At 47.1% G+C, this 24,688-nt stretch overlaps 1 protein-coding gene across 14 annotated transcripts in view; it reads left to right on the top strand.

The window, feature by feature from the left end:
• Window positions 1–22,959, top strand: part of MSI2 (musashi RNA binding protein 2) — a 222,373-nt gene extending 199,414 nt beyond the window's left edge. For 4 of the 14 annotated variants that reach the window (XM_051809440.1, XM_051809438.1, XM_051809437.1 and 1 more), the window contains 2 exons: window positions 13,709–13,863; window positions 18,014–22,959. In XM_051809440.1, coding sequence (XP_051665400.1) covers window positions 13,709–13,816 — 108 coding nt within the window. In that variant the 3' untranslated portion in view covers window positions 13,817–13,863; window positions 18,014–22,959. Of the gene's footprint in view, window positions 1–13,654; window positions 13,864–15,676; window positions 15,755–18,013 lie in introns of those variants that run through there. The other 10 variants (XM_051809441.1, XM_051809439.1, XM_051809436.1 and 7 more) reach the window with 6 other exon arrangements.
• The last annotated feature ends 1,729 nt before the right edge of the window (window positions 22,960–24,688 follow it).

Below are 24,688 nucleotides of genomic sequence, written 5' to 3'. Positions count from 1 at the left end.
GATGTAGTTGTAGAACATGCATTGTCGAGTTGATATTATAGGCACCATCAACGCGAACGAGCGTGGCAGATAAAAGCAGAGCCTTGGTCTGATTGAAAGCATAGGGATAATACAGCAGAGAACTGCTAAAGGCTTGGATCCATAGTGCCCTATTTGTTAAATCCCATTATCTGGAAGTACAAATTGAAGCTGGCTGTAGGCAACCTACACCCTCCGTACAAGAACCCGCACGTGCTGTTATACCGATAGTAAAATTGCCATTACTGGGGTTTTTTTTCAAATTAACACACACCCCCAGGAATTAAAACACTGGCTATAACTGTATTCTCTTATTTTTATTTTGTATCCAAAAGAACTTAAGATATTTTTTAAATCATTTTACAATCATGGTTTCTCCATCAGCCTGTTACTCGTCCATATTAGCCCATAGACTCATTCGTTGGCGGTCGTAGACCAGATGTGCCACACGCAAATCACTCCATTTGGGAATCCAAATAATTCCGTGTGTGTGTGAGGCGACTCCCTGCAGCCTGTCCTGAGCCACCAAGCGATTGTCTGTAGGTCATAAACCTTAAATCTTATTATGCAACAGAGACTCTGAGCTAGTAATGGGTCGTACTCATTGCCATGTCACCCAGCTTAAGGGAACGTGTTTAAATGAAGATTTAACATTTCATAAATATCAGCATGAGGAGTTCGAGGCAAGTTCATCCTCTCTGCCAGGAGCCAGCAGTGGCTTCGCTTCTCCTGCCCAGGGTTTCTGTGCTAAACTTTGAAAATTCAGAGACAATGATGCAGTCAGTAAATTTAGCAGATGGTAATTGAGATCCCAAATTAGGCCTTGGTTTACTTGTTTAGTTTGTTGTTTGTCAGAAAACATCCTGCTGGGAATAGAAAAGCTCCTGTACAGGATGGTCACCCCTTTTCTCCTCCCCGCACCCCAGCTGTCCCCAAAACCAGTTGTGGTGGGTGGGAGCATCTCCTGCTCTGCTGGGCAGAGCCATACAGTTGTTAGTGCACTTACAGCAGCCAGGGCCTTCCAGGGAAATAAAATATCCAGAGTGGGCTTTGCAGATGTAATTAAGGATTTGTATCCACTCCTTACCTCGAATAGAATGTCGAGTAAATCAAGCAAACAAGCCCTGGGATGGGGCTGACGTGGTGCAGGGCAAGCTGAGCTGCCCCTGCTACTGCCAGGGAGCTCAACACTTGTCAAGGGAGAGGGATAATGTCCCCTTTGGATCTCAGTCTTCCAGGGAAATGGGGGGACCCACTCTGTTTAATGCGCCCGGCACATGATGAAGTGAGGAGTCTGACTGAAAGTCAGCAGAGCAACAAATTGCATGGGGCTGAGGAAGCCTTGTCTGGCACTTAAGGAAGGTGCTCTAAAATTTAATCTACTCATAGTTTAGCAAATTATGGCCATAAGAAGGGGGGCAGTGCTTGGTCTGTGTGTGCAGGGCAGAGGAGCTGCCACTGGCTCGCAAAGATATCAGGGGGAGCATTTCAAAGATCCAGCAATGAACCAATTTGGGGTTTATACGGCCCGTTGGGAGGACTCCCTTGTGGCACAGTGGCTCTGATGGAACTGCTCTCCCTTTTTTATTCTCCTCTATAAAAGTACATAAAGTTTAATCCAAGCTATGTAATCTCAAAAGCCAGAACCTAACAAGTGGACCACTTGGGAGCAGCAAGGGCTGGAATTTCTCACTCTGCTGGAACCGCCAGTAATTATGTGACAGAGCCCAGCAGGTGATGCATCGGGAAATTAATGGCTGCATCGGATTTTATCCTTTGCTTATCTCCCTGGCAGAGACAGTGGGCGCTGAGGAGCATGGCAGGTGGCCAGGCAGGGGCCCCACACCTCAGGGCCTTCAGGGAGGGGTGGGCACAGGGACAAAATCCTGGCTTAAACAGGAATTCCAGCAGCCAGGCTGTGCCAGAGCAGCCCCGGGTGCTGAATGCACTCAGGAGGAGCCAAATTCCTCTAAGTGGTTTTAGCCTCATTACTGACAATACTGAGAGCACTACGGTTACTTTTCTGACTACTACCCCAAATTAAAAGAATAATAGTAATGAAAGGGGAATCATTTCTGTTTGGTTCAGAAGTGCTGTGCTGGTCCAGGGTGGGAATCCCACAGGTCCTCTCCAGAGTGCAGGCTCAGACAGAAACCCTGTGTCTTGTTTTACTGTAGGATGCCACTTCTGGATCTTTTTTGATCCATGAGCTTCCTGCTCAGTGGATCTAAACAGAAAATTGAGTAGATCTAAAACAATTTGGTGCTGCTGCTGCTGCTTGGCCTTGGCTGCAGCAGTGGGTGTTTGACAGGGCATCGGGCTGAAGTCTGTTGAGGTTAAAATACATCAGCTTTAATCAATAATTTTGTAATAGAAAATCTTGTGCACTTGATGAATCATCTCCAGTGCAATTAGTGACCACCTCTGAAGTGCAGTTGAAGTTAATCTGTAATGAATTTAGTGGGTAACTTTTAACAGTCCTTTCCATTGAGAGAATTATTTTCAACGGCAAAAAGGTCTGCTGAGAGCTCATCCAGAGCTGTTTCATTTAAGAAGAAATTCCTTCCTGTGAGGGTGGGGAGGCCCTGGCACAGGTTGCCCAGAGAAGCTGTGGCTGCCCCACCCCTGGAAATGTCCAAGGCCAGGTTGGACGGGGCTTGGAGCAACCTGGGCTAGTGGAAGGTGTCCCTGCCCACAGCAGGGGGTTGAAACTGTATGATTTTTAAGATCCCTTCCAACCCAAACCATTCCTTGATTCTTTGATCCCGCTGTCCCAGCTGCTGCTCTTGACACACGTCGAGTGGTGACGACGTGGCCGCTGCCTTGCACCACGGGCGGGCTGATTGCCAGGGCAGAGTCCTGCTCACTGGTGACAGGGCTTTGGTAGCCTCCAAAGCCCTGCCAAAGCCAATTAGCTGTGTTTAATACCCTTTCTCCCAGTGGAAGTGGAGGGACAGAGCTCTGGGCTGTTGTAATTAGACTTTGTTCCACGCAAGACGCAGCCGAGTCGCTGCAGAGTTTGAAGTGTTTCAGTCGCTGCAGAGTTTCAGCACGAGTGCTCCAGTGAAATGAGATCCTCGAGCACAGGATCATGTCTCATGCATTTTAATCCCTAAACAGGTAAAATACTGCCAGAGCTGAGGGTAACTTGCCTCTCTGGCAGCAGTTGCAGGCTGTTACCTGTTAGTGGAACAACCGGGAGGCAGCACACATTGTCCTGACGTACTGCTGTCACTATTTTCATGCTCATTCTCTCCCCAAATGCTTTAAAAGTAAATACATAATTACTTTTTTTCCCCTCTCTCCTTTCTGAAATAGAAAACTGCCAAAGGGGCAGAGGAGTTTTTCCTCACAGCAGATGTTAGTGTGCATCTGGCTCCGTGTGAGCTTGAGGAGCGCAGTGGGTTAGGAGTTGCCAGAGAATGCAAAGTGGATCTGCAGGTATATAAACCTGAGCTATTTAAAAATAATAAACTCGCACAGCTGGGGCTTTTATGGTTATTTCCTGGTAGTTAGAAGAACCCAGAGCTCTGTGTCAGGAGGACTCTGAGGTGTCTGTGCCCTGCTGAGGGCCGGGGTGTCAGCTGCCAACAGAGCTGGTACTGCCAGCTCTCTTGCAGGCACCTTGTGGTGGGCAGCACCTTCTTCCAGTGTTTCCTCACTGGTGAGCTCAGGTTGTCCTTTAGGGGAGTGTTGTTACCTGCTGCACATGCTGTGGAGGATCCTTCACTCCACCTTGGCACCCATCTGTCCAGACAGGTCTGCTCCAGGTACCAGTGCAGACTCTCCCACAGGAGAGGGTGGTTGCACAGGACTGGGGGTTCACAGGCTGGATTCCTCTCCTGTTACCTGGATTACCCCTCTATGCTCCCGAGCAGCCCCCCCAGCCCATCAGGGTCCAGCAGCAGGAGGGTGCCCCCCAGGCCCTCCTGCTACCACGACTTAAATTATGCAGCAAAACAAAGACCTGGTTTTGATTTAATTTTCCTCCTGTATTGTCTGTTATTGTAGAAAAGGCTTCAATTTCGAATTACAGGAGTGATAGCCAGTTAATGTGGTACAGTGGGAGGCCGGAGTTGCTGTTGCTATGGCAATGGAGTTCGGCTCATTTGTTTTGTAGATGAGTAATTACTACGCAATTAGAGTAGGCTAAAAATAAAGGAGCCTTTTGTTCCTTCTTACTCATTAATATTAATAAAAGACCTGTCCGGGCTGTGGTAAACAATTAATGCAGATGTGGTTGCCCATGGTAAAAGTAACAGCAGCTTTCCTGCTCCTTGGCGGGCGGTGAAGGCGCTGGCACGGCCTGGCTCAGCTCTTCCTTCATCTGAAATGGAAAATGGTTGGAGAGGGGTCTGTGTTATCCCAGCATCCAAGCTTTAGCTCTTATTTGCCGGTTGGATGGGTGATAATAAGTGTTAAAGCTTAATGTGCAGGCAGGGACAGCAGGTACAGCGTTTGGGTCAGAGCCCGTGACACAGCGAGCGCCTGCAGCACACGAGGGGTGTGAGGGGAACACGCCAGCAGTGGTTCCTGATGCAGACAGCTCTTCGTTCATCCCCTTGGATAAATGCCAGGGCTGGAGCAAGAAACTTGCCCAAAAAGCCAAGCACAGGCAAGGATGAGCGTGGTGCCACTGTAACAACTCCAGTAGGGCACAGTTGCAAACATAGATCAGCAAAAAAGAGTGGAAGGAAACACTCCCAGGCATTTGATGTGAAGTAAAGAGGAAGAGAGTAGGTTTAGACTGGATATTAGGAAGAAGTTCTTTACTGTGAGCATGGTTGCCCAGAGAAGCTGTGGCTGACCCATCCCTGGAAGTGTCCAAGGACAGGTTGGGCAGGGCTTGGAGCAGCCTGGGCCAGTGGAAAGTGTCCCTGCCCATGGCAGGAGGTTGGAACTTTATGATCTTTAAAGTCCCTTCCAACCCAAGCTGTTCTGAAATTCCAAGATTCTATGAAGTATGTAAACATTAAGTACATTAGATTTTAAATTAATTGTAAAACCAGTTAAATTGGTAGAGAAACCAGTTAGGAACATGACTTGACAGTGTTTATTTGCCCCTGTGGTTTATTTGTGTGTCCCAACGCAGCCGATGAGCATCCGGTGCAGGCAGGGAGAGGCAGCAGAGCAGAGCAGGGACCTTGGGGGCTGTGGGGTGGTCACCCCCTCCCTGCATCCCTGGGGTGCTCAGCACCCCTAGAAAATGCCGTGAGGAAGGCAGAACCTCTCCAGTGGTCAAGTATCCCAAGCCAGAACCCCGAGTGCTGTGCTGGGGGGGCTGTGGACACACAGAACCACATCCCTCCCAAACTGTTTAACTAATGGAGGGAATCGTAGCAGAGCCTTTGTAAGGTCGACATTTGTTTGTTGTTAAGGATCTAATTAGAAACATGAGAGGAAGCTGAATGGCTGCTTGCTCGGCTAATTAGCGACATGCACGAAGACCACTTTGAACTTCAAGGACACAAAGCTATTAGCGCTTACATCAAAAATGGATTAAACTTCTGTGCTTTTATAATGATTAAAGATGAGCCGCTTGAGAGGAAATCCTTTTGTAAGGCTGTGACAAGAGCTGGCTCCCTGATTGCAGCTCCTACAAGCGAAGCTTTGTGTGGCCTCCGTGTTGCACTTGGCCCGGCGCGAGTGACTCCGCTAACGTGCGGGATGGAAAATGGGACTGGGCAATAAATATTGATTGTTGGCAAGAAATTACAGCCGAGCTGCAAAGCACAGCTATTGGTCCTGCTGCATAACTGCAGGAATTAGAACAGCTGGACTTGAATGAGTTGAATTTTGTGGCTTTTCTTCTGCAAATTGATGCACATCAGCAGCCACCAGATGTGGCTGGTGCCTCGGGTGGGTTAAGTGCAGTATTTAGTAGTAGCAGGGTCTCCCATGCACAGAAGGCACAGCAGTGGGTTTGTAAAACACCTGCACCAGGTGAATTTTTAGCTTGCCCCATCCTGTGGAAGGCACCCAGATCCTGCTTTCTGCTCATCTGAGGCAGTTCAGCACTTGGTTTGTGTGTCCACGCCTCTGCCCGGTGCTGGGGCTGGAGGAGCTGTCCCACGGCAGGAGGACACTGGGACTGCAGCAGGAGCAGTTGCCACAGGATCCCAGGTGCCATTATCACCCCCTGTGCCCAGCTGGAGGACGGGTGGGCAGCACTCAGCCCTCCCTCCCGGTTCCCACTCACTTCCAGCGGTAATTGCCGAGCAGGAGCGAGCTCACCACCCACTGCTTGCTGTCGTTACCCTGCCATGTTTTGATGTGTGAAGCCGTTTCCAAAGGGGCTGCAGAGGCAGAACAACCTTTGAAAGTGTGACTGCAGCTAGAAAATAACGTACAAATAGTACCTTGTTAGGGCAGATCTTGGTGTCTCTCGGCCTCATCACCACTTATTTTGCTGATGAGCCCCACAGTTGTTTTATTTTCCTTTTTCCCTGCAGGGCCAGTGTAGCTGCAGGGGAGGGATAACCTGGGGCAGTGTGGCTGCTCCCCATTACAGAGCGTGTCGGGGTGGCAGGGAAGGCACAGCGCTCACGTTTGATTTTCCAGAGTCAGGACTGAGCCAACTGTCATAAGTAAAATATCTGTAGCTCTTCACACTTGCAGAGGAACCGTGTCTGCCACAGGGTTCTTACAGAGAGGAGTTTGCTTTTCAAGTCTGCTTGGGAAGAGCAGGAGCAGAGGGATGTGCCTCGCAGGTCTCCATGAGAGATGTAATACATGGCACCTCTCATCATGACACTGGGGTTATTTGTTTTTCTGGTTTGTCTCCCACTTTCTCTTTCAGCAAGTTGGGAGTTGTTTGTACCTTGTTATTCTCCAGAATATCTGTGTGTTTCCAGCTCATTATTTCTGAGACATCTGTGAGTTGGAGCATTGATCTGAGTTTGAGGTGTGCCACGTGCTGCCTCCAACAGGAACCAGTGCTCTGTAAAAGCTCAGACACAAGAAAGCAATGCTTCCAATGGCTCAACCTGGCCACAAGTGAAGGGGTTTGGAGCTGTATGTGAGGGGATTGGTGTAGGAAAAAAAGAGCTTGAATGTGAGCATTTAATTCTCAGTGCTGTGCCAGTGCACTCTTGCAGCCTGAATAGGCCACCAAGAACCAAGAGCACCAACATCTTATTCAGACTGGCATTAATTTGTACATCCAGTCCCCAGTAAATCACATGCTGGTTGTTAGCAGCTCTGAAAAGCAAGGTACAAGCTCCCATTAACTTCAGCCCTGACTGCACAAAGAATTAGCTTTGGCCAAGCGATCTGTAACACGGGTGCAGTGCTGCTAATTATATTTATAAGGCTCTAAGCACTAATGATGTAAGATTTGCATGCAGTGCTGAAGTTCTGCTGGTTATTTAAAGTATCAGCATCAGGCTGGGAGTGCTGGTCTGTTAGCCATGCATGTGACAGCGTGGCCATTAGTGCTCACGCTCCAGGACACATGGGATCCCCGAGGAAGGTGTGATCATCCCTGTGCCACTTGCCGTGGGTTTGCTCTAATGTCCTCTGCTGTGGTTGTGCTTGGATGGTTTCAAAGGCAGCACAGCAGGCTGGAATGCCTGGGAACAGGTGATATTCCTTCTGTGACAGTCTTCTCTTAAAATCCAGCAGTAGATGGACCCAAGTGGCTCAAATTCATAGAATTGTAGAATCCTAGAACGGGTTAGACCCGTCTTAAAGACCATCTAGTCCAAGCCCCCTGCCATGGGCAGAGACACTTTCCACTACATCAGGTTGCTCCAGCCTGGCTTTGAAATTAAATGCCACCAGAGTGTGAGGCAGTCCCTGTCCCAGCTGGGCTGCTCAGTCCCCTGCCCCCCATCCCCTGCCTGCGCCCATCCCTGACGGCAGCCTTCGATGTTATTATATCATTTACTCCTCCATGCTGGAAGATGATGTTTGCAGCATGTTCTATGAATTTTTCATAAAGATAGAAAAACAGCCTAATCTTGTGAGCTTTGAGTCTTGGTGGTGGGTAATGGCTTTGATTTAAAGCATTTTGTCTTAATGATAGTTATATTGAAAATTTCCTGCTGCTTTCAAGCACGTTTAGTTATTATCATAAACATTGATGGTAGAAATGCCTGCCAAATTGTGCGTGGCTGTTTATGGTAGATGAGAGAGTCATCCAGAAATTAGAGAGCTGGATCAACAAGTTGTGAAGAAGCCTGTTTGTACAGGAATCCACCCTGGAGATGGTGGGACAAGGCAGGAATGAGGACAGTCTTGGAGGAGAGAAAGAGCTGGGGATGGCCAACACTGGGTGTAGAATATGCTTGACATGAGATGAAAAATGGATTTCTGATTTCATAGAATCATACAATCATTTAGGTTGGAAAAGTCCTCTAAGATCACAGAGTCCAACTTTAACCCCACACTGCCAAGCCCACCACTGCCTGCTGAGCCACTTGACCCTGTGCATGGCTGCCCAGGGACAAGGAGCCCCCTCTCCAGGAGATGCCAGCAACCAACAAGGGTCCTTAGAAAGGTCTCTGGGAGTGTTGGTTTAGTGCTGACCAACTCACACATGCAGGCTTGGGGTCCCAGTGTGGCCCACGGACCCCATGTCTCTGTAGGGTGAAGGCAGGGATGTGGATGCCTGTGGATGGGGAGAAGCTGGGGTGGTTCCAGCTGGCTCTGTTCTGCTCTCAGGTCCTTTCTCAAGTGCAAAACATATTTCTGGCTGTGGTAACAGGGTGCTATATCTCATCCTGAATATCCTGCCTCTGCTCAGAGAGGAAATCCAGTAAATCGTGGTGGTTTCTTTCACACGTGAGGATTTCCTTGCCTGTGCACCGTGGCAGGGGAGGCAGCCACACACTTCTCCAACCACATTCTGCACCTTTCCTCACCTTTTTTGTTTTCCTAACTTTTGAAATACTCATATTTGTTATTAACCCCCCCCCATAATGGTGTTTAAATCTTTGGGTTTTGGTGCTGTAGGAGAGGAAGGTGTCACCAAAGGCTCCGGGTGGGCTGCATGCAGGGAACAGTGATCCCCAGGCAGTGTCTGTCTTACTACTCTGTCCTTATCTCCCCTGGTTTGTTTCCTTTGAACTACAGCTTATTTTAGTGGTGCTTAAAACTGTTTATTTGTCATCAGGTCTCATTTACTAGTCCCTAAGGGCCTGACTGTCAACCTGGTACCATGTGGGTTCCCCTTGTAGGACAGTAATGTCAAAATCCTCACGTTTCTTCTCCTTTCCCCTCCCTCTTTCCCTTCATCATTGGTGCTGAACGGAGTTTATTTGGGTGGGATTCCAGCATCCAGCTTCTTGTGCTTTACCCGGCTGCCCTCCCCACCCCCCTGGCGTTGGGATCCTCATTAGTGTAACACGGCCCTTGTAAGGCAAATGTCAACAGGAACCCTGACTTTGCAATTTCTCAAGAGTTCATCGAGAGAGAGTTTATCTTTCGGTGATGACCTTTCTTGTTGAACACGGATTAACGTGTGAGCAGGGTCTGTGTTAACATGGCTGTTTGCAGGAGCAGGCACTGGATGCACATCCCAGCCCTGAGCCTCCTGCCCCTGCCAGGCTGTTTGGGGTTCCAGCTCTTGGCTCCTTGACATAAATCACTTGTTGCCTGAACACTGAAAATCATCTTACACACGTGTTAGATGGGGATAAAGACATCCCCATGAAGGACGCCAGGAGGAGTCTGTAATAAAGCAGCCTGCTGCCTGAAGAGCTGCAGCTCTTGCTGTGCCAGCCCTGCACAGCAGCTCCCAACTCCACCGGCGCCGACACTTCGCATTAAAAAAACGCCTGTTCTGGGGCTGATTTATGAACCTACATTTTTTTATAATGTTTTGTGCCCCATCTTGCTCTCCCTCTCTGGTTTTCAGCACTCCCTGAGGCACCATGACACTGGGCAGAATAAGCCCGAGGCTCCCCAAAGCCTGTCCCTCTGGCCTGCAGGCAAACGTTCACCTGCTGATCAAAATTCACTGGCTCAGAGCCTTTTCTGTAAGAAAACCACAGCAAATTCAAAGTGAAGCGAGCAAGACATTATACTGCCCTGTTCCCATCACTGCCACAGCTCCTGACTGCTGGCCCTTGATCTCCATCAGTGTAGGAAGGAGCTTCTGTAGCCCAGAGGATGGAGGATCACTGGGGCTGAAGATAAAAGGTGGTTGGCTGTGACTTACAGGCACATCTAATCTTTTCCACATCTCTGCTGACCTTGATCTATCACAGGGCTTCCAGGGGACACTTGGGATTGCAAATTATGCATAGAGGAAACCTTTGAGCTGGAGGCACTTAACCACAGCCTCAGAGCTGTGCAGTCGCCCGGTACAGGATGGCTTCCTGTGCAATTGGTTGGGAAATGGGACCAGAACCTTTCAGGGCGTGTTGGAAACGGGTCTTTTGCCAGGATTTCCTGAGTGCTGGCAGTCCTTGCGAGGGGAGGAGATGGCCCTGCCAGCCCCCAGGCAATGCTGAGTCAGCCTGGTGGGTACTCCCAGCAAAGGAAAGTCTGGAGATTCGTGGTCAGCTGGGGCAGTGCCTCTGCTGGGACAGGCAGCAGGTCAGGCCCACACTGACTGGCATCAGGATACAGTCAGTGGTTCCCTCCCCTCCTGGGGCAGCACAGTCCCCTGACGAACTTCCAGATGTCTGCCCTGAATCCTGTTCTTGCTATGAGTTGTCAGTGGCTGGGGGAAAGCCTCCAATTCCTTCCAACCTGCAAGGAGTTGGTGTTAGTGCTCTGTGATTCCACAGCCCACGGCAACCATGGCACTTGCACAGCTTCTGCCTCCTCACAACTTTGTCGTAATGACACGTCTCCAAAAAGCCTTAACTTTTCTTACTGAAGCAGTGTCTGGAGTCTGGAGGGTTTCAGGCATTTTTTCTTCTTCCTTTGAGTCTCAGATTGTTCCCGGTTTGTGTAAAACAAACTTGTTTCCAGGTATTTCTTACAAGAAAGCATCAGGATTTGTGTGTTGGGGAAGTTGTTCAAGGTCCCCTTTGCTGTTGTTTCTGAGCCATGGTAAAGGTGCCTCTTGCTCCATGTGAGCTCACCTGAGCTCTTGGAAGAAGACAAATACTTGGCAACCAACCACGGCTGAGCAAATCGTTAGAATGTGGCTCTCTGAGGCGTGCTGAGCCTCCTGCTAATTATGGGAGCTTTCTGTTTCATTTATTGGATCTGGAGTGAAGTGTTGGCTCTGGAAAAGCTTCCAGCCCTTTCTGTAGAGTTTTTCAGGCATCACATGGAGTGGTGCCAGGGCATGGCAGCCTCTGCACAGCCTTTGCCATGCCTGTTTTCCATGGGCACTCCTGTGAGCAGTGTGGAGCATTCAGCCCATGGTCAGTAGGTGGAAAAATTACCTTTTTCTTACGTTACCTACCTGCAGTCAGGACTTTGAATAACCCAGTGCCAGGTCTTCCTGCGGGTATGAAAGCCATATTTCCAATCCTAGAGATTCAAATGAGAGTGCCCGGAGTGGGATGTGGAGGGACAGAGCATCTCTCTGGCTCCTCAGTCTCCATTTGCTGTTCTCAAGGTTTCAGGACACACAAGTGTGCCCCTTGTAACCCTGCACGGGTTAGTGGCACAGCCCTGTCCCTCTGGATGCCACAGTGATGTCTGTCTGTCCCTGCCCATGCCCCAACGTGGTGGTGATGGCCTTCCCTGGTGCTGCCACGGGGTGTACAGGAGTATTTTCCTAACAGGATCCCCCTCTCTGTGCCGTGTCCCAGCGCTGTGCTCCTGCTGTCACTCACACTGGCCAACTGGGTTTTCTGTGTGACTTGGCAGGAAAATTCACATCCATTTTATTGAACTAGAAGGAGGAAAAAAGGGAAAAGTGCTGGCTTCTAGTAATAAAGGGCTTTGGAACATCTCAGCTGGATATTTTTCTTCACGAGTAAGAAGGCCAAATGTTATCTTGACATTTAATCTTTAATAATAAAAAAGGCACTTTGTTTGCCAGCAAAGTCCAAAATCTGTTTACTCTCTGATGCCTTATTTCTTTTAACTTGCTAGCTTAGATGTCCTACTTACCCTCCCCTGTTACCAGTTCAGAGCTGCAGTGAATCATTTATTTTGTAAAATTGACTTTCCTGTCACCACAGAGCCACCAACTGCGGGGTGGCCTTTTTTTGACCAGTTAATTCATTCTTTTGAAAACTGAGGACCCCTTGGACGGGCCATGCAGGGGAAGAGACCAGGGCAGGGCAGGTGGTGGCTCCACAGCAGGTCAGGCTGAGCCCACCACAGCCCATGTGTGGTGCTGCCAAAGCCAGAGCACAGGGCTTGCTCCTGGGTTGGCTTCCATGGCCAGGAAAACCTGCGGGCGAGGGGCAGTGCAGGCTGCCAGGCTGTATAACCCGTTGTAGTGTTTAATGAAGATCATGGGAAGTTGCAACCAGAGGAAAAGGCTGAAGAAGTCTTGGTTCAGCCTGGAAGGCTGGTGATGGAGGTGATGGGGTTGGGTGCCTGGTGGGGGCACCTGGTGGTTCAGGCCCCGTTGACCATTTGTGTCTCGGGGCTGCCCGCGGTGGGGACACCGTGAGGCCCCGGTGGGTGTGGGGGGACCGTGCTCTGTGTGCTCCTGAGGGACCTTGCAGGTACCACCCAGGTGTAGCTCCAGCTTCCCGCAGCCATCTCCATCCAGCTCCTCCCCGTCCGCTGACTTTTCTTTCGCATTGAAACTTCTTGTTCATAAATTCTACATCCAAGAGCAGCCGTGAGAAATGCCAGAAGCCTGATCATCTAACATGCTTTAATATCTAAATCTCTTCTTTAGTGTCATTCTTATTTACATTGTTTTTCTTTCTCAAAAAAAAAAAATAAATAAAGGGAGGAAAAAAATAAAATTTTCTTTTACTTCCACATTAGGAGGTGAGTTGTCATCCACCCTCTGGAATTATTTTTTGCTTTTGATCTTTATTTATTTGTTTAATTTTGGTTGATGTCCCAAGCATGGTTTTGGAGACGAAGGTAGGTCTTCGCTCTCCAAATCAAAAGGAAAAAAATTAAATAAAACAACACTCTCCTTGGTCATATTTAAAAGAAAAAAATCCAAACTGTTCCATTCCATACCATTTAAAGAAAAAAAAATCAACTATTGAACTATTTCTACAGCTTACTGATCTAAAAGGGCGGGTTTTTTCCAAAAGTATCGAATGGATCCAAAAAAACAATTTTCCTAGACGTGATTGAAGTTATTTGCTGTCAACATTTTAATATCAATATTACCACAATGTGTAGTCTCAAACTAGTTCCTTTGTAGTTTGCATGGGATGTGAATGCTGTCTCGGCGTGCCCAGACCTAGAGAACTTGTTACTACTGCATGAGCATCAAGTCAGATGTTGAAAAATACCTATTATATTTTGTGATAATTTGGTGAAAATGAGCACCTCCAGTCTCTGGTTGCAGTAGTGTGTTGAATGATTGTTCTTTTTTTTTTTTTATATATATCCATATATATATTTTTGGAGCTCTAAGCTTCGTAGTAGTCCGGGCTGACTCTTCTCCAGTACTTGCTCTCCTCTCGCATGGCCTTGGTTAAGTGTTAGAATTGGGCCTAGGCTGTTTATTCTGGTGTTTGGCTTTGTAATACCGGTGCATGCCTGGCGTCTGGCCTCATACCCAGCTTTATTCTCTGCACACCAGTCTTGAATAGCTACAGTGCTCAACCGAATTTTGGCGCACCCGCTTCCCCGGCAGGCTCCAACCCAGCACGACCCGGAGGCTTCCCCGGGGCCAACAGCCCCGGGCCCGTCGCGGATCTCTACGGCACGGCCAGCCAGGACTCCGGCGTGGGTAACTACATAAGCGCCGCCAGCCCGCAGCCGGGCTCCGGCTTCGGACACGGGATCGCCGTAAGTACCGCGCGCCGGCGGGGACGCGCTGCCCGGGCAGGGGTGGTGGTAACGGTGTTGGGAGGGGGTTCTCTTGGGGTTTGGTGGTGGTGACCTGACGGCGAGCGCAGCGCCTTGCTGCCATAACCTGTGAGAGCTGTGCCCAGCCACCACTCCAGTTACCAGTCTGGAATCATTGGAATCATCAATCACGGAATCATCAAGGTTGGAAAAGACCTCCAGGGTCATCAGTTCCAGCCTTTGACCGATCGCCCCCTTGTCAACCAGGCTGTGTCACAAATTGCCACACTTCCAGGGATGGGGACGACTCCACTGCCCTGGGCAGACCATTCCAGTGCTTAACCACTCTTTTGGTGAAGAAATTATTCCTGATATCCAACCTGAACCTCCCTTGGCGTAAACGCTCATCTGGAGCCTTCTGCAGCCAGAGCTGACACGTCTCAAAGGGAGAATATTTAATAATTATGGGATTTAAATTCCTGCTTATCCGTATGGGTTTTATATCAGCCCAGTCACCCATCCTGGCAGATAGAGCAGCAGTCCCTTGCTCCCAGCTAAATCAGCTCATTAATTCAGCTGGTGGGACCCCCTGGTTGGCCACAACCACTCTGGTGAGGGAACAGCCGTGTCCTGCTGCCCTTCACCTGTTTGCTGAGCTCTGGAATCCCTTCCAGCCAGCCATGGCATCACTCACAGTCCCTCAGATCTGCAGGTTATGAGCAAGTGGCTTCCGCTCCGCCGTCGGGTCACCGGGAGGTGCCTCCTAACGCCGCGTTGGGTCTGCGATCGCACTAATGAGGGCACAGATTGGCTTAACCAGGCTGCACGTGGCTGTGTCACTGTGTGTGAGCATGAATGGGGCTGCCTCCGCCGCCGCGGGCACTCGCCCGGACTCCGTCTGCATCGGAGGCTCTTGCCATTTTTGGAGTAAAATTATGAGGGGTTTTGTTTGTTTTTTCCTCTTGTACAGCGAGGAAGTACAGAGGCTCCCCTGAGGTTCCCTCAAACTGGGTGGAGAACTCAAGTCCCTGATGGAATTGGATGGGGGGAGTGGGAGTGTAGTGCAGACAAACTTCCTGAAGCTGTGTCACTTCCTTTGCATAAGCAACTGGTACCCAAAAAAGACCAACAAACCCTCTGCCTCCCTTTGTGCCCTTGTGCTCAGTTCCCATCCTGCCCCCTCCCATGGTCACACCGGGGACTTGACAATCCCTGTGGATCAGTTCTAGTACCAAACATGGAATATTACTGCTCTGCTAGGAGCTACATCAGTTCAAACTGCCACCTCTCACCACTTACAACACCTCTTGTTTCTGTTTTTCACCTAAAGAGAAAGATCTGTTTGTGCTTGAAAACTTGGGCACTTTGGCCTCAGCAATATCCCAGTTTTTCAAGTGATAGGATGCGAGGTCCGAGCCTGGGTATCCGGATTTGTCTGCACTAACTCCCCCAAACCATTTTATAATTAACTTGCAGATTGGCAGCCTCTTAATTCCCCCAATAACTGCAAAGAATCCCGTAGCTTTTTTTACATACATATTTATTTAACACTCTCCATTTACTAACCCTGGTTTAAAAATAAAGAAGGGAAGACCCCAAAGCTTATTTTTGCTCCTGGGGGAATGAGAAGATGATGGTCTTGGAAAGGTAACCATAGAGTTGAGCACACCTGGTGACCAGAACAGCTCTTGGAAATCCCTATTCATGCTGGCAACACAGTCTTTCAAGTCCTTTGATAATTTCTTGGCAAAATTAATAATCAGCTGTTCCCATGTATAGAGCACTGATGAACTTAACAATTGTACAATTTTAGGGACCTTTGATTGCAACGGCTTTTACAAATGGATACCATTGAAACGTTACACATGGTTGGTTGCCATCTCACTTGGAGGTATTACAGTATATCCCATTTGTACTTTGTGCTGAACTACCATCTCCCCTATATTTACTTTAAGTGAACAATTTTTTATCTTCATTTCGTCTTTCCTTGGCCTTTAATCATTCCTTTCTGTGATTTGTGTTACTCAAATCAACCTCACAGGTTGGAAACTGGAAGACAGATCCAGAGCTACCCCCCCCCAAAGTTACTTTTTCATATTCATCATGCTTTGTGCAATAATTTGAGAAGCAGGAAATCCTGCAGAAAACCCCGAAAGCTGTGGGGAATCACCCCAGGGCCAGCAGCCAGCAGTCCCAGTGGGATCAGAGATCTGCTCCCAGTGCACTGGTCTAAAAATAGCTGAGCCCCACTGCTTTACTATGGAGAAACCATCATTCATAATTAAGTGCTGTACCAAATATTACAGCTAAAAGATAACATTGTAAGTCGTAACCATAGAGCAATTATCAAGATTAAAAAAAAATTAAACCTGAGCAAATTAAATTAAAGACATTACCTGAGCACCGCGGCCCTGGATCGCTGCCAGTTTCCTACCCTTTGAACTAAGCTTGAGTTAATTAAATGTTTAATTTTTATTTTTTATTATTATTTGGCCTTTGGCATATTCGTCTTTGCAAACAAATATTCTTAACACCCGGAATGGAATAGATTAGAAAATGCAGTGGAAAACAGAAGTTATCCCAGTTAAATGGCACAGGTTTACCTGCAGAGCGCCGAGCCCTGGCAGGCAGATGGAATGGATACTACAGGTTTTATTTCTCTGCCTCTTGCCCAGCACTACCTGATCACTGTCACATTTTTTACATTCAAAAATCAGTCTACAAAAATCAGAATTACAGTTACTCAAGGGGCTGGGAACTGGAGGATGGTTGGAAGCTTTAAATTACATAAAAACAGATTTATACCTAAACACTAGTGGATAAAAGAGGTTTCTGTTTACTCTCCATCTCCACACACACCCCCCAAGATTACCTGACATTGATTTGCTCCAGCAAGGAGTATTTTTTATGGGAAAGGAGAAAGCAGTCTTGCTTAATCCCAGCTATTACTTGCACGTATCGGTGTCTGTTCGCCCATCAATTTGTCAGAGTCCTTCACGTTTTCTGGGCCGTCAGCCCTTGGAAGAGCGAGGTGGTACCCGAGGCCGACTGGAGCCTGGGCAGAACATCATAACTCAGGCTAATAACGCGCGGTGACGGCGCCGTCACCGGATTGATGGGCTGTAATCGCTCGGCTCTCACCACAGCACATCCCAGGAACCATCAGTTACTGCCCAGTGTTAGGGCTCAAACCATTAACGACTTAAAAACAAAGTGCTTTTAATGTTGCTCATTACTAATTAAAGTAGATTTTGAGAGGAGGAAATGAGCCTTATTATTAATTCCTCAAGGAACACTGAGTTTGAGATCCTTGTGGCTGTGGCACTTCCCGCAGCGGCCGGGCCCTCGCCTGCCCCATCTGCCCCACGTCCCTGGAGCAAGATGGAGCTGTAGGGGCTGAATTTGGGGTGAATTTGGCTGAGCCATAGGGGGTGAATTTGGCTGAGCTGCAGGTCCTCAGGGCAGGGATCAGTTCCCACATCCCTGCGGGGTTCTGGTGGGACCTCACCCTGAGCACGGCTGTTTGGGAATGGGTTTTGGAGGTCATCCCAAATCTGTGACAGGGAGTGTCCTCACCACAGCCAGTCCTGCTAGCAGCTGCCTGCAGAACCAGTCCCTAATATTTATATCTCTTTTATACATTATATATCTCAGTGTTAAGCACCAGCAGGGACGGAGCATTGGAAGCTGAAGCCTCTGTTATAAAATAAATCCTGGCCGCCGCAGTGTGCCTGGGTAGGAGTTGTCACCTTCCAGGTACTTTAGAGAGAACTCATTTTACCAAAGCCATGTAAATTCCTGGCGTAACAGATGCCTGAGGAACAGTTTTTGTCCTTCCCATGTATCAAGTCACATTTTTACTGTCCCTAAACCAGCCCGTCCCTCAGATAAGCCCAACCTGTCCCCAGTCCAGGCTTAGCTGGGATGGAACTGGAAAGTGAGAGCAGGGAATACATGAGATAATACCCTCAAGGGAACACCTTGGCATTCCAGCCTGTCACTCTGCATCCACCCTCAGCGTGGATCAGAGCAGGCTGTGGCTTTGCAAAGCGTTTGCAAACACTTTGGGGTTTTTTTTTGTTAAAAATCCTAATTGACCTCAATTAACTGTCCCTCTCCCCATGTCCATGTCCACCCTCTCCCCTCGCAGAGTCTCTCTGGATGTCCGGGCAAGACGGGGCGAAGTTTCTGAAGGGGCCCACGGTTGGGTGATCTCATCAGACTTTGAGCACTACATCATTATCATCATCATCTTCACCGCCAACACAAACTGGAGGTGGCACTCGAAGGACTTGAGTTGTTTAAAATCTCTCTCATCATCTCATGAATCTGCTGTACTATAAAAACAACAGCTTTTAAAAGTATGTATATAAAACCCATTTCTTGTTCGTTTTATTTTCTCGATGGGTTCCCCCCCCCTTTTTAAACCTCTCCAAACCCACATTTTTTCGTAGCCTTTGACATAGTCTCGTAGCCACGTAGTTGGAATTCTTTGTGTATCTAGCGAAGCCTAACCATAGTGTAACTGTTATATTAAGGGGTTTCTTTGGTTTTTCTTTCCCACCTCCCCCCCTCCTCCCCTGTTTTACGCAGTTGTTGTTGCTTAAAGGATGCTGAGATGGTGACAGGAGTCTCAGCCGCCGGTCCCGGCTCTGCCGCCGCCGCGGGGGGAGCGGAGCCGGCGGTGGGCACGGCACGGGGGGGCCGGTGGGGCACAAGGGGGGTGAGCAACAGGTTCTCTCTAGCCCTTCTTTTCCTTTGTGGCGTCTTCGTTAACTCTAATTCTCTCTATTTTCGGCAATAAGGCGAGGGCGACAAACTTTTTGCGCGTCCTTTTTTTCTATAAGTGCTTTTTTTTGTTGAAAGAGGTGATATAAGGTTTTTTGAAAATTGTGAATTCTGAAAAAAAAAAAAAAAGAAAAAATAATAAAATGCTGTAAATACAATTCCATTAACTACATAGAAACTATTAAGAAAGAGAAATACAAAACCTATTTTTGTGATGGAGTCAGCCTAAGGCAGTTTCTCTATGAAAATGGAAGAAAAAAAAGACAAGGACGTTGTAGCCTTTTGGAGCGACTGCCGGAGCTGGCCCGGGGTGGGTCGTGAGGCTGTGGGACCCTCCCAGCTCTCCCAGTTCAAAACCAGCAGCTTCGCTCTCAGACGTGCACAGCTTACAAAGGAACAGTCTAGTGGTATTTTTTATTTTAATTTAAAACCTGCTTTTTCCCAAGACTGATCAAGAAGCTACGATTTTTCCTACTTAACGTATTTACGGTTCAAAGCACACCTTTATTTTGGGTTTTGTTGGTTTTTTTTTTTATTATTTTTCAGTCATTGTTTTAAACTAGATCAAACTTGCTGTCCAGTCATTTCAGCTGCTCTGGGCACCCTGCACAGCCCGGGGTCGTCCCCGCTGCGGGCAGAGCGGTGTCCAGCTCACATGGTTTCCTTTATTATCCATCACTTTCTGTATCAGCAAATTAGGAAGGCAACTTCGGTTGGTTTTGATTTCTATTTTTTTTTTTTTTTTTTTTGGGAATACCTCAGTGCTACAAGTTTCACCCTAGAAGCAACGGAAGATTTTAATTTATTGTAGTTGTAAACAGAATTTAAAAGAAATAAAGTATAAAACATCATTGCACTGTGACTGGTAGGGGAAAAACTGACAGTTTCCTATTTGCACATGTTTAATATTTGGCTGTTATATATATGGTCCTCTGTTGGGGGAGGAAACTTATGAAGGATATTTTTTAATTTAATTTTTTTAATATTGGTAAATAGGCCTGCAACAGCAAACTAGAAGTACAACATGGTAGGTGGCATTAAGAACATACTGTAGTGTGGATATATTTCTTCTTTTTTTAACGTAATATTGACAAGTTTTATTAATATTTTTTTAAATTGTTACGTTTATAAATTTGGTACTTTAGGTACAGCCAGTATAAGACACTGAATGCGACATTTGTTAAAAAGAGCTGCTGCACTCCTATTTTTGTAAATTTTACTAACAAGTAGACTAATGTAGACATTCAATAGACAAGGTAGAGCAAGGCATCTTTAACAGAAACAAGGCACCATACTGCTAACCGAAAGGAGAAAACCTTGTTTTTCTTGTTTTTAAAAAAAAAAAAATCATGCTTTTTATGTAATATTTTAGGTTTTTTTCTTATTTCAGAACAACCAGGTTTAAGCAAAATGCTGGACGCTTTTTAAATATTGAGACTTGATCAAGTAATAAAAGAAATAAAACGATTCTTTAAAAAATAAAAACGTTAAAAAAAAAAAAAAAAAAAGAACACGGACGAACCAAATTCCCTGTGATTCAATGTGCCGTCAGGGAATTTTTTATTGCTATTTTGTCAATGTTGATGATGTACTGTACTACCAGTTGGTTTTCCTCTCCATTCCCTGTCACCTCATAGAATATTCTTTGTTGATCATTGTTGTATGTTAATAGTGTATAAAATGGCTTATCTTGTAAGAGTGCTGTCCTGATGCTAGTGTAGTGAATTCTTCCCCCCCTCTTTCTCTCTTCCTCTTCTAGTACATATTGGTAGGTGTATCGTAATTAAGGTTAAAAATTTAGATGTAGTTATTCAGATTTAGGACCAGTAAGGATAGAACTTTCTCTTATTTAAGAAAAAAAAAATGCTAATAATTTTGGGAAGGTTTTCCTTTTTTTTTTTTTTCTTTTCTCTTTTCTTTCTGGTTTTTATTTTTTTCCTCTTGTTTATTATTTTTCTTTTGCTGATCTGATGCGGTTTCAACTAACCAAAGGTCTCACAATGTTAAAAATGCTGGCAAACTCCTAAGGCATTTGTAGATCCCCACCCTTGACTTTGGATAGGGGATGTGCCATACTACCTTAAATGCTAATGCTAGATATGCAAAACTGGATTTTTTTAATTTATTTTTTAAAAGAGGGAGGCACGGTATATTAAAACGATTTTACTAAGAGAAAAAAAAAAACATATTTTTTTAAGAATGCTCAGAAGAAATTGCTAATCTGTGTGAATATGTTTTAGATGTTTATATACCTTTTGAGAAGTCCCAGTGGCCCATAGCACAAATGTCATGGAATCCGAGATGTTTTGATGTGGCTACCTAGACTAAGGTTCACGTTAGTCCCCCACTCATCTAGAAATCCATTTTGAAGGATTGTTTTTTCTTTTCTTTTTCTTCATTTGTTTGGGGGTATTTTGTAATTTTTTTCAGCACAAAGGTTCAGCTCCACCTTTGTTTTACTCAAGCCCAGCAAAGTGAAGGATCATGGAATCATGAACTGGTTTGGGCTGAAGGGACCTTAAAGACCATCCAGTTCCACCCCCTGCCATGGGCAGGGTCACCTTCCACTGGACCAGGTTGCTCCAAGCCCCGTCCAACCTGGCCTTGGACACCTCCAGGGATGGGGAGTCCACAACCTCTGTGGGCATCCCTCATTCCGAGGGATATTGCCCTTTGCTTTCCAAATCTCTCACACAGACCCGCTGCCCCCAGAATGACCAAAAAGAGAGATTTCCACCCTGCTGGGGGACCTGGGCACCCAGAGTGCCAGCGGGTCCATCCCTGCCCGGCTGTGCCGTGGGACGGGCCGTGTCCCAGACACCAGGGACGTTTTACAGGAGCCACAAGACCTCGGGGACCCTCCCCTGTCAAGTAATCCAAGTCCTTTGGGATCAGCTTGATTAAAACTAAGCCTGATCTGTCCTTTGGGGTTTTTAATTTTTCTTATACTTCCTAAATGTTCATTTTGAGTTGAATTTGTAGCTTGGACTTTAAGGTAGCATGGCTCTCTTTGCTGTAAGTTAATTTTTTTCCATTGTACAGCAGCATCTGCTGGTGAATGTCACACATCTTGCTAGGCTTAGTTAAACCATTAGGTAATTGTGGGTGATAACGACCTGAAAGGTGTTGGGATTTCTTTTCTTCCCTGCTCGGCAGCCTGGGATGCTGCTTTCATCCATAGTGTGAATGAGGGCTAGCGACTCCAGCCACAGTCCCTTCTTGTTTTGTTTCTGCCATTCACTCAATGCAACATAATCAATAATAAAGCAATATAGTTTACTACATTTTTACTGAAGGCCAGCCATGGTTCTGTATGATATTGCATATGAAACTGTTTACAAAAACGAAAACCAACACTAACTCATAGCTGTCTTTTATGCTATGGCGATGTCTCTTGGGTGGAATCTTCTGAATTCTTTTTTTTAGTGGTTTGGTTTGTTTTTTTAAGCGAAATAGTTCAAAAGAGAGGAAAAACTGAGGTTAGAGTTAAGGCGAAGAGACAGGATGCATCGAAGACACACCGGCAGATCCCGGTCTGCGCACAGACACTGTAGAGTTTCCTACGTACAGAATCCAGTCCAACCCGCTGCCGCGTGCGAACACTACGTGAGGAGATTCTGTAAGCTAAGCAATACTTTAATACTGTAATAAAAATTACCAAAAAAAAAAAAAAAAAAAAAACCACACACACACGGAGGGAAAAAAAAAAAAAAAAAAAAAAAAAGGAGTTAGTTGGAGAAAGCGAAATCCTCGTGGTCGGTTCTCGGTCCCCCCAAACAAAGTCCGACTGTGTTGTGTCGAGAGCTCCGTGTCCGAGCAGGGCGGGGCCGTCCCCGTCACACCACCCGTGGGCTCGTCTGTCGCGTCGACCGTCGTAGGTAGCAAAACCCCCCGTCATTCTCTGTTGTACGAGGTCTGAACTCCATCAGTACTAGGATGCAAGTGAGCATTTCAGGTGGTCATAAATGTACCTAAATAAACTATGGCACAGTGGCAGGCCTAGCCCTTCCTTTTATACTTTAGTATGAACTGATGAGAACTTTGGTAGTGACTTTTTTTTTATATATATACATATATATATGTATCTATATATATCAAGCATCTTTCAGGTCTCTGTGTATGGCTTTCTGAAGCCCTGTTGTAAAATACTATGTGGATGGGGGTCTCTCACATCACAGATGTGGAAAGTATAATTTTATATTTGTATTTTCAAATAAATAAGTTTGTGAAAGGTTTCCATCCTCTACTGTGGTCCAGAAATCAATGTGTTTGTCTGACGAAAAAATACAATAAACTGTTTTGAACAGATCTGTGGAGTCCCTTTCATTGGCGGGGGAGGAATATTTATTCCTGGGAGGGGAGATCAGCCTTATACCCCAAAAATCCATTACCCTGTTGCCCCTCCTGTTCCCACTGGCAGGGCTGGCCCAGCACAACCAGCAAAATCCTCATACCCCTGCACAGTGCCCCAAGTCTGGTCCCTCATCCTGTGCCCCACCAGGCACTTTTCTGGCATGATCAGCACTAATCCCATTTCCAGGAGGGGCAGCGGGTGGTCATGTGTTCCCAATCCAGTTGGATGAATTCCCACACACCCTTGCTGTGTATTTTTCTCATTAGAGTGGCACACACTGTCTGGCTTCACACCCTCTCTCAGCTCAGATACTCCACCAGAGGCTGTTTCCCTTTGGCACTCAGAATGGAGCGGAGCCAACTCCCCCCTCCCGTCCTCCTTTAGGTCTTAAACATTCACGTTATTCCACCTGGGATGACAGAAGTTCCTGCAGGTCCCTTCCCTGGGGAGGTTGGGATGTGGAGTTGGGCAGGGGTGGAGGGGACACTGCAGCCCCACCAGCACCAACAAACCTTCCTACCCCAGCAGCCCCCACCCCAGGCATCCCCTCGGGGTCCGGCCGTGCCGGGGGGCTCAGCAGGGACGGTGCCAGTGAAGGTCAGAGCATGGCAGGACACAGGACAGGCTCTCTGGAAAGCAGTCAACACATCAAGCCCTTAATGGGATTGATGATTAGTGGAGCACCGAGGGGAAAATTAGATTAGAAAAACAAATGAAAATAATTTCGGAAGTTGTGTTTATTTGGGGTTGGAAGGAGCTTCCACTGCGAGGGCTGCAGGAAACGATTTGACTGCAATCCAGAAGAAAAGGAGCACGGGTCTGGAGTACATTAGTGTGGTGGGAGGCAGGGAATAGCAGCCACTTAACCCTGTCATTCAGCAAACATTAGTGAATTATGAGTGTATTATATGTGGGTGATGTGTTTTGTGCGAAGCCCGCGGGCCCACTGTAGCAGCACTGAAATGGGAGTGGGGGTCGGCGTCAAAATGTAAATTTTTATACCGGCTCCAGAATAAAAATAAGATTTTGCGTTCGCCTCCCAGCTACTGAAATCAAATTGCAGCCCAAATCAGAGTTGTAAAATAAGCAAAAATTTCCCTTCCCTGTCAAATTAGTGCCCTGATAAAGAAAACAAGGGAGATAAATGTGATTTACTTTCTCTCCCTACTGCCATAAACATTTATGGCCGAGTTGAACCAATGAGCTGCAGGAGGCAGATGGGGCCCTTGGGATTGTGTCACCTATGTGGGGGGCTTTGGGCACCAAGCCCTGGGGAGTCCCTGCTGTGGTACCCACGGGGCAGGAAAGCTCCTGCATCCCTGTGCTCCATCCCTCCCCATCCTGTACCCCCAATTCCCCATCCTACACCCCTGCCCCAAGATCCCCCAGCCCTCTCCATTGGGCTCAGCTCTGTGATGCCCCACACTGGAGATGGCTGTCCCAGCTGTCCAGGCAATCCCAGGGTCCCAGGGGGTATTTCCCAGGTTTATTAACCTGCGCTGAGAATTTGAGCACCCTCTGCTCTTCAGCAGAGCCTTGCATCTGGAGGCTGCAGTTCAGCAGCAGAAATCAAGCCAGCACTTATTAATTATGAGCTTAAACACTCCCTTTCATGGCTATTTACAAGGGCTGCCTCATTATTAATAAAGAATAATAAAATAGAGGGGTTTAAAGCTCATTTGT

The sequence above is a fragment of the Manacus candei genome, unplaced genomic scaffold (assembly GCF_025592945.1).
Source record: "Manacus candei isolate 608988 ecotype Guabito, Panama unplaced genomic scaffold, ASM2559294v1 h1tg000076l, whole genome shotgun sequence".
NCBI classification, from domain to species: domain Eukaryota; kingdom Metazoa; phylum Chordata; class Aves; order Passeriformes; family Pipridae; genus Manacus; species Manacus candei.
The sequence above is the reverse complement of the archived record's forward strand: the minus strand, read 5'-3'. Positions and strand labels throughout refer to the sequence as shown.